Source organism: Mercenaria mercenaria, chromosome 2 (genome assembly GCF_021730395.1).
Source record: "Mercenaria mercenaria strain notata chromosome 2, MADL_Memer_1, whole genome shotgun sequence".
NCBI lineage: Eukaryota > Metazoa > Mollusca > Bivalvia > Venerida > Veneridae > Mercenaria > Mercenaria mercenaria.
In genome coordinates, this window is record NC_069362.1 from 13602900 (window position 1) to 13620519 (window position 17620).

Here is a 17620-nt window from a genome sequence, read left to right on the forward strand (position 1 = left end):
CAGAATTACACCAAATTTCACAGGAATGATCCTTGGGTGGCCCCCTTTCAAAATTGTTCAAAGAATTGAATTCTATGCAGAACTCTGGTTGCCATGGCAACCGAAAGGAAAAACTTTAAAAATCTTTTTGTCCAAAACCACAAGGCGTAGAGCCTTGATATTTAGCATGTGTCATCATCTAATGGTCCTCTATGAAGATTGTTCAAATTGTGCCCCTGGGATGAAAAGAGGTCCTGCCACGGGGGTCACAAGTTTTACGTAGACTTATATAGGAAAATATTTTTAAAATCTTATCTAAAACCACATGACCTAAGCCTTCGATATTTGGTTTGTAGCATTGCCTTATGGTCCTCTACCAAAATTGTTCAAATTATAACCCTGGAGTGAAAAGAGGCCCTGCCCCGGGGTGGGGTCTTTAGTTTTACATAGACTTATATAAGAAAAAACTTCTTAAATTTTCTTGCCTGAAACTGCAAGGCCTAGGCCTTTGATATTTGGTATGTAGCATTGCATAGTGGATCTCTAACAAGATTGTTCAAATTATGCCCCTGGGGTGAAAAGAGGCCCCACCCTGGGGATCACTTGTTATATGAAGTATATAGGAATATTAAAACTTCAAAAATTATCAGTTCATATTTCCTTGACTATTTAATTATACTTACCTGATGACCCCAAGCAATTAGGGGTCACTTGACTGTGACCTTGACCTACTGACCTACTCCTTGTTTTTTTAAGATACAGCCTTGAAATTTGGATGACATGTACAGTTTTGTACACCAAACTTAAAACTGACTAAGTGACCATGTATGGGCGGCGGTAACCGCCAAAATTAGTAAATATACAATCCATTCATAAACAAGTCAGTCAGTGCAGTGCATTTCAACGTCGTCTAGTCTAAAACTCCAGCCCGTCCAATATATTTGCATTCAACACATTGTATTTTGAAAACCATTTAATACAAAACTTCATTCCATCCATATAAACATGGAATGATGCATTGAAAAACGTGTTGTGATGCACCGTAATATGAAATCATCCAACAAAACATGATACTATGCAGCTCAAAGCCCTTTAACACAACATGAGTATGTGCAGTGTAAAATGAAATGGTTTATTACAACTTGACGCCGTCTAATGCATATTGAAACTGCTTTATGTAATTAAGAGCAGTGTTTAAAAACTTGATGCCCTGCAGTCCAGTGTGAAGACGTTTAACGCAACATGAGTTCGTGCAGTGTAAAATGAAACGATTCATTAAAGCTTGGCGCCGTCCAATGTATACTGAAACCGTGTTGTGTGGTTTGGAGCGGCGTATCTCGGCGTAAATTTGATACATAGAGATCACTTTGAATTTTATTTCATTGATGTATATGACATAAAATACAGAAAAGAACATTTGATTTTAATGTGTTTTATTTCAGTTGGCATCTATGGTCCTTCAAAGACAGGCATCACAGCCGCAAGATCCATTTGCCAATAACTGGTTAGAGAGGCTGCGTAAAATACGTAGAATGAAAACAATTATTGCAGACAATTCTTCTGGCAGTACACAGAATTCTACAAAAACAATGGAGGACTTTACACAATTTGTGTGAACTACAGAAAATATATGTCCTTCCAAGAAGAAAAATTTATTTATTGTAACCCTACAGTTCACATTGCTTCATTTTAAAGGGGAATACATCCAGATGAATATCTATTGTTGAAATTTAAACATAGAACAGTGTATGAAAGATACTGTAATCAACAAAGTTGTAGTGGGTATGCTTTTGAGTAACTGGTGATTTGTAGGTAACTTTCTACTGTTTTACATCGCATTTTTATTCTGTGACAAATACAGCAGATAGCTAACTACATATTTTGTGTGATACACAAGTGCCTCATTATGTACACATTGCCTAAAATTCACTGATTAAATTCTTACTGTTTACTTTCAATTTTGAACAATGTGTTGTTTTCTCAATTTTGATTTTTTTTTCACAAATCTGGCGGTGTTCCCCTTTAAATGTTATCTGTTCGTTGAATGTGGTATCTGATTTTAATATCAGTGTGGCCAGAAAGCATAAAAGCAATTTACAGATTGTGTTAAAAGGAAATTAGTGAATAAAATTGTTCAACTTTGTGATATTTGTGAGTAGAAGTCTACTAAAACTGGATATTCTAGGTAATATGAAAAAGATTTATCTCTTTTACTGATTGAGAATGTGTAAATCTATAGGAGACAGAATGTTAAGTATATTGAACTGAAAAAGGAATAGCTGTTACTTGGAAATGTTGGTGTTTTCTTTTATAAAGGGAAAAGTAGTCTTTTAGCAAACTTAATCAAAACCTGGAAATTATGTAACATGCACTAACTGTATGTAGTTCTGCAAAGCAGATATATTAGTGACCACCTTTAGAAATGTTAGTAGAAGTAGTACTCCTGGAGTGTTTTAATTTCTGTGTTGTTTTGTTAATGAGTGCTACAGTCAGTACATCAGTGTTATTGTGTTGTGAAAATGTTTGTTTTATATATATATTTAATTTTTGCTCATGTGTGAACTCCAATTCTTAGCTAATCACTTTTGATCATTGAAAGAACAAGTTTTACTAAAACCAGTGTCTACAACAATTCCTCATTTGTTTCCATTGTTAAATATATAGGAAAATTGATGTAACTTTCAGTTGTGTCGTTTAATCACAAAGATCTCATTTCTGTTTCACCTCCAGTATAGCTTGATCACTGTCTCGTGACACTTTGTTATGCAAATTCATTAAAATAGAAAATTTCTATAAAAACTCTTTTTTGATGCATGTTCATTCATCTATATCTTTAAAAATAGCTACGTTTATGTATTTTTTATGAGAAAACCTTTTTTAGTAATTGAATCCAATATTTGGTATTGATGTAAGATCTTTGAAGTATTTGTTTTTGATTTTTTTATAAGATTAAAAAGTAATAACGGGTAGTCTTTACATAACTGTTGTAAAGTGTAATGAATAACTTTGTAAGATATCTACAATGGGCCAGATTGTTAACAAAGTTTTGAAACAAAATGGTTAGTACAAAAGCAGAAGCCGTAGGATGGATGTGTATGCATGCAGATGGCATCAATCTCTGGGTTAGGAGTGACCTATTGCAATGAAACTTAGTAAATAGGAAGCTTGCATAGAGACAAAGTTTGGGATTGAATATGAGGTCACTAGGACCAAGGTCAAGATTACTGTTTACTGAAATTAGAACAAAATGTAGTTTCCCTATAATACCTTTAGTTTGGATTTATGTATTGAAATTTAACTTTGTCTAAAGGTAGGTTATAGAAAAACCTAGATTGGGATTATATATGGGTCAGTTGGATCAAGTTCTAGGTCAGCATAACTTAATTAATCTTCATACTTAGAAAAGTTCACTGTGGTGCAGTGGGCTAAAGCATTAGTCGTTTGTACCTTTTGTAATGTTGAAGGGACAGGTTGCAGTTCCAATTATGCTACTTATCAGTCATGGCAACATCATGCCACCACTGTGTTTTGTAAAAAACAGTAAAAATTCTTGCATGTAAAGTCTTTAACACACAATTCTCAGATTATTTTTCATGCCAAAAATTTTAGATCACCATTTTCTTCTTCCTAAAAGAGTATATTTAACAAAAGTGTACATAATATGTATTTGTATATATTTTTATGAGAATATCTCGGATATTCTATATAAAATATTAGTCAAAATATATGTGGTTATTCTTATATTTATATGAAAAATCAATTGATTTTTAGTTTATGTTTTTATTTTTGTTTAAAATTATTCCATTATATTACATTGAAATGACAATCCTGCATTTAGTAATAATAGCTTTTCTTGTTATACACAGTGGGCATTTCTTCCCATTCTCATAAAAGCAATTTTGCCTTTAGATTAGTTTCATTTAACACCAGGTCACATTTTCAAGTAGCATACAAAAAAAAACAACTGTAATTGCTTGTAAGCAGAAAAGGAACCAGATATAGGTATCAGTTTTTATTTGCAGTTTAAACATGGTTCAGTTATGTGTGAGAGACGCCAGACTCTTATTTACATGACACATTTAATGATTTTGTTGAAGCAAGACTCATAAAATTCCAATTGATACCAAACAATGAGTAAATGAGAGCTGAATATTAGATACAAGAAGTGTCAGTACAAAAGGTCAGAGACTTTTCAGCATGTTCAGGATGGTAAATTGAGACTTTTAAATTGAAAACATCTTGGAAAGCCATAATTATATTGAAATAAAAAAAAGTTTCAAGCTTCAAGAAATAAATTTCAGGAATCTTATTTTGATGCAAATCCTATTGATGAGAATGTTTTGTTCTGTTCATTATTTTTACATGGAAACACCTTTAAATTCCACATTAACATTCTTCTGTTATTACGAATGGCTGACCAGCCCCATCACACTGCTTAAGCCTGTAATTGATTCTGTAATTGGCATTTAGACTATAAATATTAATGCTTTTTCACTTCCTTTTTTCATGCATATATGTAAATAGCTTATTTGAATTGTGCTCATTTATAACTGAAAAAAAAATGGCATGTTTTAAAGAAGAAAAGGGTACTTATATTTTCTTCACTATTATTACTACTATATAAAGCTAGTCAAAGAATTACTCCTCCGGGTATTGTTTTAAAAAGAGGACAGTATCTTCAATAGAATTTTATTAAAATAGCATTAGACATTTCATAAATATATCTGGGGGAACAGAAACAGCAAATATTTTATTAAAACTGTCAGTTTTGTTTATATTTTCAGGGAATATAAATTTTCATTATTATAGAACGTATTCTGACATTGATAAAAACTAAATGATTTTGTGTTGCTCATCTTACGTTTTGGAATGTTTCTGTTACTTATATATTGTTCAGCTGAATATTTTTGTTACTGGTAAGTGCTAGATGTCATTGTTACATGCATAGATAATGTCAAGTGTTTCAGATTGTGGTAATAAAACATGTAATATTTGAAATTAAGCACTCAGTGAAAACCTTGAATTTGCTGATTTGTTAAAGCTTCTCGCCCACAGTATATATGACTCTGAAAAATGATAAAGTGGGTGAAATAAGGGATAGTGGTAAAAACACAAGAAGAATGTAAATTTTCTGCATTATTTCAAAAGCATTGCATCGATTTACCACCTTCTTTACAATATTTTTAGCTCACCTGAGCCAAAGGCTCAAAGTGAGCTATTGTGATCGCTCACCGTCTGGCGTCCGTCCACACTTTCCTTTAAACAACATCTCCTCCTTAAAGACTAAAGACCAAGCCAATTTTTATGAAACTTCACAGGGATGATCCTTGGATGGTCTTTAAATATTGTTCTAAGACTTGAGTTCTGTGCAGAACTCTGGTTGTCATGGCAAATGAAAGAAAAAACTTCAAAAATTTTCTTGTCCAAAACCACAAGGCCTAGGGCTTTGATATTTGGTATGTAGCATCATCTAATGGGCCTCTACCAAGATTGTTCAAATTATCCCGCTAGGGTAAAATATGGCCCCGCCCCGGGGGTCACATGGTTTATATAGACTTGTATAGGGAAAAACTTTGAAAATCTTCTTGTCCAAAACCATAAGGCCTAGGGCTTTGATATTTAGTATGTAGCATCATCTAGTGGGTCTCTACAAAGACTGTTCAAAATATCCCCCTAGGATATAATATGGCCTCGCCCTGGGGGTCACATTGTTTCAATGGACTTATATAGGGAAAAACTCTTCTTGTCAAAAACAAAAGGGCCTAGGGCTTTGATATTTGGTATGTAGCATCATATGGTAGGCCTCTACCAAGATTGTTCAAATGATCCCCCTAGGATGAAATATGGCCCTACCCAGGAGAGTCACATGGTTAATATAGACTTGTATAGGAAAAAAACTTCTAAAATCTTCCTGTCTGAAACCACAAGACCTAGGCTTTTGATATTTGGTGTGTAGCATTGCCTTGTGGTCCTCTACCACGATTGTTCAAATTATTTCCCTGGGGTGAAAAAAGGCCCTGCCAGGGGGTTCCCTAGTTTTACATAGACATAAATCTTCTTGCCTGAAACTGCAAAGCCTATGCTTTTGATATTTGGTATGTTGCATTGCCTAGTGGTCTACTACAAAAATTGTTCAAATTATATCTCTGTGGTGAAAGAGGCCCTGCCCTGGGGTATTTGGTATGTTGCATTGCCTAGTGGTCTACTACCAAAATTGTTCAAATTATACCCCTGTGGTGAAAGCGGCCCTGCCCTGGGGGTCCCAAGTTCTGTAAAAATTTTGAAAATCTTCTTGTCTGAAAGTTAAAGGCCTATGCCTTTGATATTTTGTATGTATCATTGCCTAGTTGATCTCTAACAAGATTGTTCAAATTATGCCCCTGGGGTGAAAAGAGGCCCCGCTCCAGGGGTCATTTGATATACGAGTTATCAGATCATATTTCCTAGCCTGTTGAATTATATTTACCTGACCCCCAAGTGATAAGGGTCGCCCACTGTGACCTTGACCTACTGACCTACTTTCTTGTTTTTTAAGATACAGCCTTGAAATTTGGATGACATTTACAGTTTTGCATACCGATCTTAAAACTGACTTTCAGTGACCATGAATATGACCTATTGACCTACTTTCTTGTTTTTGAAGCTTTAGCAAAGAAATTTGTTCAAGCAAGCAACTTAACTCAGGTGAGCGATATAGGGCCATCATGGCCCTTTTGTTGGTTATTTATAAGAATATCTTGCAAAAATCTAATGTCAGTAAGTTTGTACCACTAGTCACTTTTATGGATTTTTAAGAGAAATTATTTTTTGCCAAAAATATGTGGGTTAGTCCCTTTAACCTCTACTGTTACCTTTTCTTGTGAAGAAATATTTCTTCAAAAGTATTTCCCAGCATTATTTGCACTGCATTTCACTTTGATATATATATCTTAAAGTTTTGTTTGTTAAGGTTTTTGTTATTTGAATATTTTGAACAGTAATAAGCATTGTAGTGTGATTGTCAGTAAAGTATGATGGCCATGTTTTGGATTTTCCTGCTATATGTGTGCTATTTAAGTGTTGCCCAGATGTGGAACTGGACCATTTACTTGACCATATTTTTGCTTATTGATGTATGAATTCTGTATATTTATAAAACAGAGTGCCAGTTGTAGAGAAGTTATGTACAATTTCTGCAAATTTTGCACAAAGTTTGTTGTTTTTTCCGTGATGTGCAAATAAAACTCTTTATTGGTACTTAACAATTTTATAGTGATAGCTTGACCACAGTATTGCTAGATTTTTATGTTTTAAATATGTGTAGAAGAGTATACATGACATGCAGTTAAAATTAAAAAAAAAGCAAACACAAACACAAGTGCTATATAGATAGAGAGGTGTTGTGTTTGTAGAAATAAATAGTAGTTACCATATTTATTAATTGAGAATTATTGGATTATTTTTCCATTTTTAGCTGAAATGTTTGAAGAATAGGGAGGGCTATTGCAGTTTCCCCCGTATTTGTTTTTGGTTAAAGTTTTTTGTATGAATTCCAATATCTTCTTCATTACTTTAGATATTCAGTTAAAACTTGTTCATTAGTGTGACAAGTTGATTAAATCTACCTGCATTTCCAAAATTATACCCCCTTTTAACTTAGACATTTTGGGTAAAGTCCAATATCTTCTCCATTATTTAAGATATTCAATTGAAATTTGCTGTAGACAGTGTGCATTAGTGTGACAAGATGCTTAATTCTGTCTGCAGTATTTTAGAGTTATGCCCCTTTAAAATTTCCAGCTATATGCGTTAATCTTTTAGTTGAGGTTGTGCAAATTTTAACCATTGCAGATTCTATGATAATACTTCTCTCTCATCTTTCAGGTAATAATTTAAGGTTACAGCATTAAGTTCCATAACTCTTGCATGAATTTTAACAATATTGTCCGATAATCCCCATGGACTTAGAAAATATAAGTCTAAGTTTTGTATACAAGTAACTTTTTCCAAAGTGAATGCAGATATTGAAGTGAAACTTTATACAAGCTACTGAGGTGGATAAAACATGGTGAAAGGTGCATTCACCATAACTCTCAATTGTATTTTGGCAAATTATGCCTCATTTTTGGACTTGGGAAATGCAGGGCAAAGTTGTTCATAGAAATTACTACCTCCAAAACTAATTAAAATACTTGGCAATGATGACATGTAAGTGGACTGTTACTCTATAAGATGGTCAAAATAATCATAAGTGTTCTATAATGAAGAAACAAAAACAGGTAGAGTTATGTGTCAGCTGTAGTTCACAAAACCATTTTTTCCCATCGACTTGCACATACTTTCATTAAATACTATTACAATTGCTATATATTTGATCAGCATTTATAAAATGGTATTTATTTTGCTACTGTATTTGAGGTTCAGTATTTTTCATGAAATGGGTACATGTTTGTAAATCTGTAAAGAAGAATCGGATTTTCTAACATTCCATTTGATGAAAAAGTTTACAAGTTTATAACACTTAAATGCTAAGGTATAAGTAAGTAACGACTTTATTTAACAAGGCTACACATTGGGTGTCCCCATCTACTATGTGGGCCCCATGTGGGTTTATATATTTCAAGTTTATACTGTAGCATTGTGTTGTAGGTATTAACGATTTGCAATTTACAGAAATAGATATCTCAGATTTGAACATGTTATAATTTGGAAATGCTTAAAGTCTATGGAAAAAGCGTGGACTTAAATTGGCATGTAATTTTAATTAGGCCTTACTCTATACATTGCTTTTATAGAGGAAAAAGGACATCAATGGTAATCATGTTAGTTATGTTCTTCCTTATGTAACCATTTTATTGAGTTGTATGTGTATAATGGTAAACTCTGTTCCATGATTTCATGGTGGATACCATGAACCCTGCTTTTAAAGCATTTTTGTGATAATGCATATAAGAAGAAAATAAATCATCGAAATGGTATTCTGTGTTGTTTAATGAATTCTAAAAATCACTTGCTTTTGTTATAACTTGGAACATTGAGTAAGTATAGGGCAGTCTCGATACCTGTGGGTTTTTTAGCTCACCTGTCACGAAGTGACCGCTTGATGTCCGTTGTACGTCAACAATTTCTAAAAAAAATCTTGAAAACCACTGGGCAGAATTACACCAAACTTCACAGGAATGATCCTTGGGTGGCCCCCTTTCAAAATTGTTCAAAGAATTGAATTCCATGCAGAACTCTGGTTGCCATGGCAACCGAAAGGAAAAACTAAAAAATCTTGTCCAAAACTATAGGGCCAAGGGCTTTGATATCTGGTGTGTAGCATCATCTGGTGGTCCTCTTACAAAATTATTCAAATTATCTTCCTAGGGTCAAATAAGGCCCCGCCCCGGGGGTCACATGGTTCGGGATCATTGATTTTAACTTGTTTAGATTTGAAGACTGAATACTGTTTAAGCCGGTGCTAGGGGACGTGGGCAGTGTTGCTTTTTCCATTACTGCCCATGAACAGACTCAACCAAACCGAGTCTGCAATTTTCACTATTTGCCTTGTTCTCGGTGCTTCCAAGGGATCTACTTTCCAGATTTTATTTACTTCACAACAGCGGGTGTTAAGTGCTGTCTGGCGGCCGTAAAAAGTCGCCCCGACTTCATCTCAGTGTTGTTATAATTTCTGGTCCTTCGGGATCATTGATTTCAACTCGTTTAGATTTTGAAGATTGAATACTGCTTAAGCCGGTGCTAGGGGGTGTGGGCAGTGTTGCTTTTTCCATTAATGCCCATGAACAGACTCAATCAAACCGAGTCTGCAACTTTCACTATTTGCCTTGCTCTCGGTGCTTCCGAGGGATCTACTTTCCAGATTTTATATAGACTTATATAGGGAAAACTTTGAAAATCATCTTGTACAAAACGACATGGTCTAGGGCTTTGATATTTAGTATGTAGCATCATCTAGTGGGCCTCTACCAAGATTGTTCAAATTATCCTCCTAGGGTCAAATGTGGCCCCGCCCCAAGGGTCCCAAGTTTTACATAGACTTATATAGGAAAAAAAGTTTAAAAATCTTCTTGTCTGAAACTATATGACCTAGGCTTTTGATATTTGGTATGGTGCATTGTCTAGTAGTCTTCTACCAAAATTGTTCAGATTTTGCCCCTGGGGTTAAAAGAGGCCCTGCCCTGAGGTCACTTAGTTATTATGTGAGTTATATAGGTTATATAGGAAAAATACTTAAAAAAATCATCTGATCCTATTTCCAAGACTGTTTAATTATAATTACCTGATGACCCAAAGTAATATGATGTCACTTGACTGTGACCTTGACCTACTGACCTATTTTCTTGTTTTTTTTAAGATACAGCCTTGAAATTTTGATGACATACACAGTTTTTAACACAAATCGTAAAACTGAATTTCATTGACCATGAATGTGACCTCCTGACTGTCCTAATATTTTATCATCAGTTTGACATTTGCAACATGTAGCTCATATTACTCAGGTAAGCGATCCAGGGTCATCATGACACTCTTGTTTAAAAAATGTGGAAAGGCAAATATGGAGAGTGCGCTATGTAACTTAGTGTGTTGATGTTGACACAGTTTTATATAGGTTCCAACATGCAGTACCCCCTCCCCCTCTCCCCCCTCACCACCAATGGAATGTAATGGGAGTTAAATACATTGAAAGACGCTTCAAAACACATTTGCGTTAATTAGTGTTAATTGGTATTCATCGAGTTTCTGATTGTCAATTTGAGGTAGAAAAAAGTAAGAAATTGTCATATTGGATTCCCAGGCAAATCCAATATAGCAACTTCTACAGGAGCTGATAAATTTGAAGTAGTCAAAGTGGGAGAAGTTACCTGAGCTTCATCGAACGCCAAGTTTTCCGTATTTCAACATCTGCAGTCTTTAAGCTATAAGAAATTGGTTGGGAACATTATCTTCATAATACTTATTAGAATAAAAATATTTTACTAAGAACGAAAAGGACCTAACAAGACACTAGGCCATTTCCAACAGAGCCTAGCAATACAAGATACAGATTTTATTTAAAGTTGGTATTACATATACAGACAACATTATCTATGTACATACAGTCCATTGTGGTCCACACGACATATTCGATTACCCAAAATGTAAGTTTCAGTGCTGCTTTACATACACGTTTGAATATTATGCGACGAAATGTTCAGGGGCATTGAAATTAGTTCACCATTTCATATATAGTCTTCTTTTCCTGTTAGCAACAGTGACGTTATAGTACTTAATTACTGATTGAGACCATATCGAAAACGTCATTGAAACCATTTTAAATAGGTAGGAATAGTTATGGAATATGCACGCTCGTCAGTTCTTCTAGAAATGGATATTTTTCTATTGAGACTTTCACTGTAGTGTTAGTAACGAGGTTTCAAACCTACATCAGTGATGAACAAGTGATTAGAAATCGGCGACCTTACCACGTCCCAATTTTATTCATATGTCCCTATTACCGAATTTCCGAATTTAACTAGAAAATGCTTTTGTAAAAAAGCGCATGTCTCCCCCAATGCAAAGTCCTATAGGCAAGAAGTCAATAGGGGTCAGGAGCAAAAGTCAAAGAGACACTGATGGTTGGCTGCAATAGGGATAATCTACTTGGCATGTCCAGTCATCCCGCTAAATTTCAACATTCGTGGCCTAGTGGTTCTCAAGTCACTGTTCAGGCTCCTGTGACCTTGACCTTTGATCAAGTGACCTCAAAATAAATAGGGGTCATCTACTCTGCATGTCCAATCATCCTATTAAGTTTCAACATTGTAGGTCAAGTGGTTCTCAAGTTATTTCCAAAAAATGATTTTACATGAACAGGCCACTGTGACCTTGACCTTTAATAGACTGACCCAAAAATCAATAAGGGTCATCTACTCTGCATGTTCAATCATCCTATGAAGTTTCAACATTCTGGGTCAAGTGGTTCTCAAGTTCTTGATCGGAACTGGTTATCAATGTTCAGGCCCCTGTGACCTTGACCTTGAACGGAGTGACCCCAAAAACAATAAGGGTCATTTACCCTTTATGAACAATCATCCTATGAAGTTTCAACATTCTGGGTCAAGAGGTTCTCAAGTTATTGACTGGAAATGGTTTTCCATGTTCAGGCCCCTGTGGCCTTGACCTTTAACAGAGTGACCCTAAAATCGTTAGGATTCATCTACTCTGCATGACCAATCATCCCACGAAGTTTCATCATTCTGGGTCAAGTGGTTCTCAAGTTACTGACCGGAAATGGTTTTCAATGTCCGGGCCCCTGTGACCTTGACCTTTCACAGAGTGACCCCAAAATCGTTAGGATGCATCTACTCTTTATGACCAATCATCCTATTAAGTTTCAACATTCTGGGTCAAGTGGTTCTCAAGTTACTGACCAGAAATTGTTTTCAATGTTCAGGCCTTTGACGGAGTGACCCCAAAATCAATAGGGATCATCTACTCTTCATGACCAATCATCCTAGACAGTTTCAACATTCTGGGTCAAGTGGTTCTCTAGTTATTGATCGGAAATGGTTTTCAATGTTCAGGCCCCTGTGACCTTGAACTTTGATGGAGTGACCCCAAAAACAATAGGGGTCGTCTACTCCAGCAGCCCTACAACCCTATGAAGTTTGAAGGTTCTAGGTCAAATGGTTCTCCAATTATTGCTCGGAAATGAAGTGTGACGTACGGACGGACGGAAGGACGGACGGACAGGGCAAAAACAATATGTCTCCTGGGGGAGACATAATTAAGACCTTGTAGCATAGGCCGATACTGTTAACGTTTTACGGAGATCACTAGAGACGCATATTAACGCGTTTTTTTTTATGCCATCGAAGGGAGGCATATTGTTTTTGAACCGTCTGTCTGTCGGTCTGTCGGTCTGTCAGTCTGTCGGTCTGTCCGCAATTTTCGTGTCCGGTCCATATCTTTGTCATCGATGGATGGATTTTCAAATAACTTGGCATGAATGTGTACCACAGTAAGACGACGTGTCGGGCGCAAGACCCAGGTCCGTAGCTCAAAGGTCAAGGTCACACTTAGACATTGAAGGATAGTGCATTGATGGGCGTGTCCGGTCCATATCTTTGTCATCGATGGATGGATTTTCAAATAACTTGGCATGAATGTGTACCACAGTAAGACGACGTGTCGTGCGCAAGACCCAGGTCCGTAACTCAAAGGTCAAGGTCACACTTAGACGTTAAAGGATAGTGCATTGATGGGCGTGTCCGATCCATATCTTTGTCATCGATGGATGGATTTCAAATAACTTGGCATGAATGTGTACCACAGTAAGATGACGTGTCGCGCACAAGACCAGGTCCATAGCTCAAAGGTCAAGGTAACACTTAGACGTTAAAGGATAGTGCATTGATGGGCCTGTCCGGTCCATATCTTTGTCATCGATGGATGGATTTTCAAATAACTTGTTTGTGATTGGTTTAATATTTCCGGCTTCAGTTTTCTAACAGAATTTTAGACTTTAGTGGGAAGAAAGATGGAAAAGAAATTAGTATAGCAAGCAGCAGTTTGTTGAATATATATATATAATTATAAGTCTAGGAAAATGCAAAGATTAAAATGAAGCACAGGTCAACAAATGGATGGATGTACCTTTTTATCGTAAGTTACATCCGAGATCTAGTAGTTTTATTAAAAAATCCATACCCATTATGCAGCTGGACTGATTTTAGCTCGACTATTCGAAGAATAGAGGAGCTTTCCTACTCGCCCCGGCGTCGGCGTCGGCGTTAGCGTTAGCGTGAGCGTCACACAAATGTTAAAGTTTGCGTACCACCCCAAATATTTTCAAAGTCCATTGAGATATTGCTTTGATATTTTGCATACTTGTTTACCACCATGACCCCAGTTTGTAAAAAGGAGGTGGCAACTCTATCAAACATTTTGACTGAATTATGGCCCATTTTCGACTTAGAATATGCTTATTGTAATGTTAAAGTTTGCGCACCACCCCAAATATTTTCAAAATCCATTGAGATATTGCTTTGATATTTTGCATACTTGTTTACCATCATGACCCCAGTCTGTAAAAAAGTATTTTTGACTGAATTATGGCCCCTTTTCGACTTAAAATATGCTTATTGTTATGTTAAAGTTTTACTCATAGCTTATATTATACTATCAAGCACTGAGAATAGTCGAGCGCGCTGTCAACTGACAGCTCTTGTTTGTACTCATAAACTTGTTTAAAAAAATATGAATGCAAATTTTGACAAGTTCAAAAGCTGTAACTTTGGCATGACAAAAGCTTTCAAACTAGTGATGCTAATACGCATTCCATTATCTCTCCAGACGTCTGCTGTCCTTTAGTTTGGCTGCTATCTATGCTTCAAAAGGATCTTGTAAATCTTAAACTATCACAACAGTATTTAAGTGCCGCGTGCTAACCCCGTGCTAAGATAACCCAATTTTATGCAGTGCGTTTGGTTTAAAGTGAGAACTTTCTATACAGTATTACCTTTTCATATTATATGAATGGCATTGAACCAGATTTGATGCGAAGTGACAAGTTCGTAGACGTTAGTTTTGACCCTCAGTGGCGTACTTACGGAGTGATAAGAGTGCACGTATCTTAGATAAGGAAAATATTGGTTACTCTGCAAATTTGAAATGTCACTCAAATTGGAGGTGCTTTCCAAATTTCATGCCAAATGCGTTATAAGAGTACATATTTTCTTCTACAGGAAGGCATCGACAAATACATCTAAAATGTCGTTCTATCGGACTGTCGTGTTGGCGGGAAGAGGTGTCGGCTATATGACGGCTCGGCAGATATTGCTGTCAGTGTTTCGTCTTTATCGGTACATAACTCCAAAAATATATCACTCGCCTTCATCGGAGGACAACAGTACTCGAGGTTAGGGCGGTTCAAGGACCTAACGTTAAGACAAAAATAGTGAATTCTGTTTTTAGAGTATTAAACAAAGATGATCCGTATATTCGTCCGTGTAACATGCATTTTAAGTTAGCCGTTGTGTAAGGCACTACAGTACCAATTTTCCTTTTCAATTTCTACACAGAATTTTGTCAACATGTGATGACCTCACAGGACAAGTTACGTAACTCTGGCATGCATCTGTCATAAATTTGTCCCTTTCGATTTAAATATTTGGCAGAAAGTCTGCTTGCAGAACTTGCCATATATAATACTTTCAACATAAGGTCACCCGATGGAAAATGACTGCTTTAGGCCAAAGCGAACTTGTTCAAAGTAACGCAGTGGGTACGAAAACATTTTAACCATATTTGCTGCATACATTGTATAGAATTATATACATTTCTAAGACAAAGACGGTTTCCGTAGTAAAGCCTTTGTGACAAATATTGTTTCTACCACACTATGTCAGAAGAGGTCACATTCAAAGAAAGCAGCCCTCGATACAAGTAACACAACCGTTATAGGAGCCGACTGATTCCATATTTGCAAACCAGAACACCTGGTACCAGTTTTCGGAGCCTTAATTACTGATAACTTCAAACAATCTTTGCTTGTTAAGTCGATCATATTCATGTCCGTTATGAAAACATTCGCGAGCTTGCTCTACTTCAAGACGATAAAAGTGCAGCAAATCGAAGGCCTCCAATCATGTTTGGTCGTCGTGCATATAATGGGATACTTGCAACTCCTTGTTCTAGCTGGTTTTTCTGTAGGTTACGAAGCAGTAACCAATACTGGCGTATAAATGGTTCAAATGGGTTTTATAATTATTACAATATGTAACTGGCCAGTATAAAGATATGAAAATTGGCACGTGTATACTTTTAATATACTTAAGAATAGTGCAACTTAAGTTGATTTTGAACACTGCAACTGCATTTTTTAAGAAACATTTTCAGAAAGGCAGTTTATTTAAAGCGTCATTAAATGCAAAAATTATTTTGGCTTGCTGCATAGACGTAGGATCATTTTCAATGTCTGAGGCCAAGGTGGGGGTACTTTGAGAGGGGGGGGGGGGTGCCCTCCCCCCACCCAACCTTAGGGTGGCCTCCTTCAATATAATTTGTAATTTCAATCACTAAATCCAGCATTATTTTGAGAAATAACTTTCAACCACTTTTTCCCCAAAAAATGTTAGATCTAGTTTTAAGCTGTGAATATTTTTAGTAACGTATTGCTTTCGTCTGTGTTCGTGCTAAAATAATGGCCATATTATTCATTGAATTTTTCATAGGTTCTTTACCCGAACATTATGACACTCTGAAATGTCAAATCCTGAATTATTAAGAATGAAATACAGTTGTCATTAAAGCGAACATTGTCAGTCAGGAAACAGTTGGGTGGTCAAGTCTTTTCGAAAGTGGAGTAAAAAAACAGTACCGATAACTTTAATAATTAAACATTTAACACTGCTGGCAACTACAGCAGCAAGGCGTCGTCCCGTGGACGTACCATTGACCCACTCCTGGTGGAGCGCTGACGTTGGCAGACTGCAGTTGACGTAACCACCGCTCAAGATAATCACAGGCGTGTTCAAACGGTCAAGGCAAAACGTTTAATGTTCCTCGACTGTAAAAAAAGTCCTGGTGACACGTGCATGCTCGTAATGCTGAGAGACAAAGCCTTGACGTTGACGGAATATAGGGACAACCACAGGACGTGATATCTGGTCAATGTAACGCCTGGCTGTGAGATTACCTTGGCACATGACGAGTTGGGACTTAAACCTATGTTTGATCGCTGCCCTGACCATAACTCCGCCCCAACCGTAAGGACTGTGCTGCAGAACGGAAAAGAGAAGGAAAGGAAAGAAGGGAAAGAGTATATGAAAGAAGAAATAAAAAGTAAGACACAAACTAAGAAGAAAAGGGAAGACCTGACAAAAGAGGACGAATGGAATAAGGAAAAGGTAAATAAAGAGAAGAAAGAGAAAGAAGGGATGAAAAAAAAATATAGAGAGAAAAGGAAAGAAAAAGGAAGCAGATCAACTGAAAGAAGAAAAGACAGAAAAGATGAAAGAAAGATGATAAAAAAAAGAAAGAAATCAAAGACCAACAGTAGAAAAATATTCAAAACAAAGTGATATTCATGAAATATAATGAATAGGATAAGAAGGAAACAGTAGGAAAAAGGAATATCTCGACATCGGTCGAAATAGAGAAGAACTGAAATACCAGTTAAGGGTCTCGGAATAATGAGAAAAGGGCATATGGCTTATAAAAAACAAGAGGGCCAAGATGGCCCTAGGTCGCTCACCTGAGTAACACACCATAACAGAGTAAACATGTTTTACCTAGTGATTTAATGGAGACAAATATTCTGACAAATTTCAATTAAAATTGGACTTGAAACGTAGCCTCTTGAGTGTAAACAAGCATTTTCTTTGATTTGACCTAGTGACCTAGTTTTTTAACCCACATAACCCAGATCAAACAAGTGGCCTCTAGAGAGTATATAAGCTTTTCCTTTGATATGACATAGTGACCTAGTTTTTGACCCCATTTGACTCAGAGTTGAAACCATCCACTTCATGATAACAAACATTCTGACCAAGTTTTATAGAATCAACAAGAGGAACAAAAATGGTCCTAGGTCGCTCTTGTTCAAATTTATTGAATATCCTGCTTTAAATGTGACTTTGACTTGACTGACTTGGTGAACTAGTTTTTGACCCCAGAT

At 36.2% G+C, this 17620-nt stretch overlaps 2 protein-coding genes across 6 annotated transcripts in view; both read left to right on the forward strand.

Moving 5' to 3' along the window:
* LOC123561976 (tuberin-like) overlaps window positions 1-8936 on the forward strand; it is a 70042-nt gene extending 61106 nt beyond the window's left edge. For all 5 annotated transcript variants that reach the window (XM_053530330.1, XM_053530347.1, XM_053530339.1 and 2 more), the window contains one exon: window positions 1422-8936. In XM_053530330.1, the coding sequence (XP_053386305.1) occupies window positions 1422-1595 (174 nt within the window). In that variant the 3' untranslated portion in view covers window positions 1596-8936. The remainder of the gene's footprint in view (window positions 1-1421) is intronic.
* Window positions 8937-16670: 7734 nt separating this feature from the next.
* On the forward strand, window positions 16671-17024 carry LOC128548895 (uncharacterized). Its single transcript, XM_053524498.1, has one exon. The coding sequence runs from the start codon at window positions 16671-16673 to the stop codon at window positions 17022-17024; it is 354 nt and encodes a 117-aa protein (XP_053380473.1).
* Window positions 17025-17620: the final 596 nt, after the last annotated feature.

Excerpts from the sequence above, each read along its gene's own strand:
- LOC128548895 (XM_053524498.1), top strand. The coding sequence starts at position 16,671 with ATGTTTGATCGCTGCCCTGACCATAACTCCGCCCCAACCGTAAGGACT.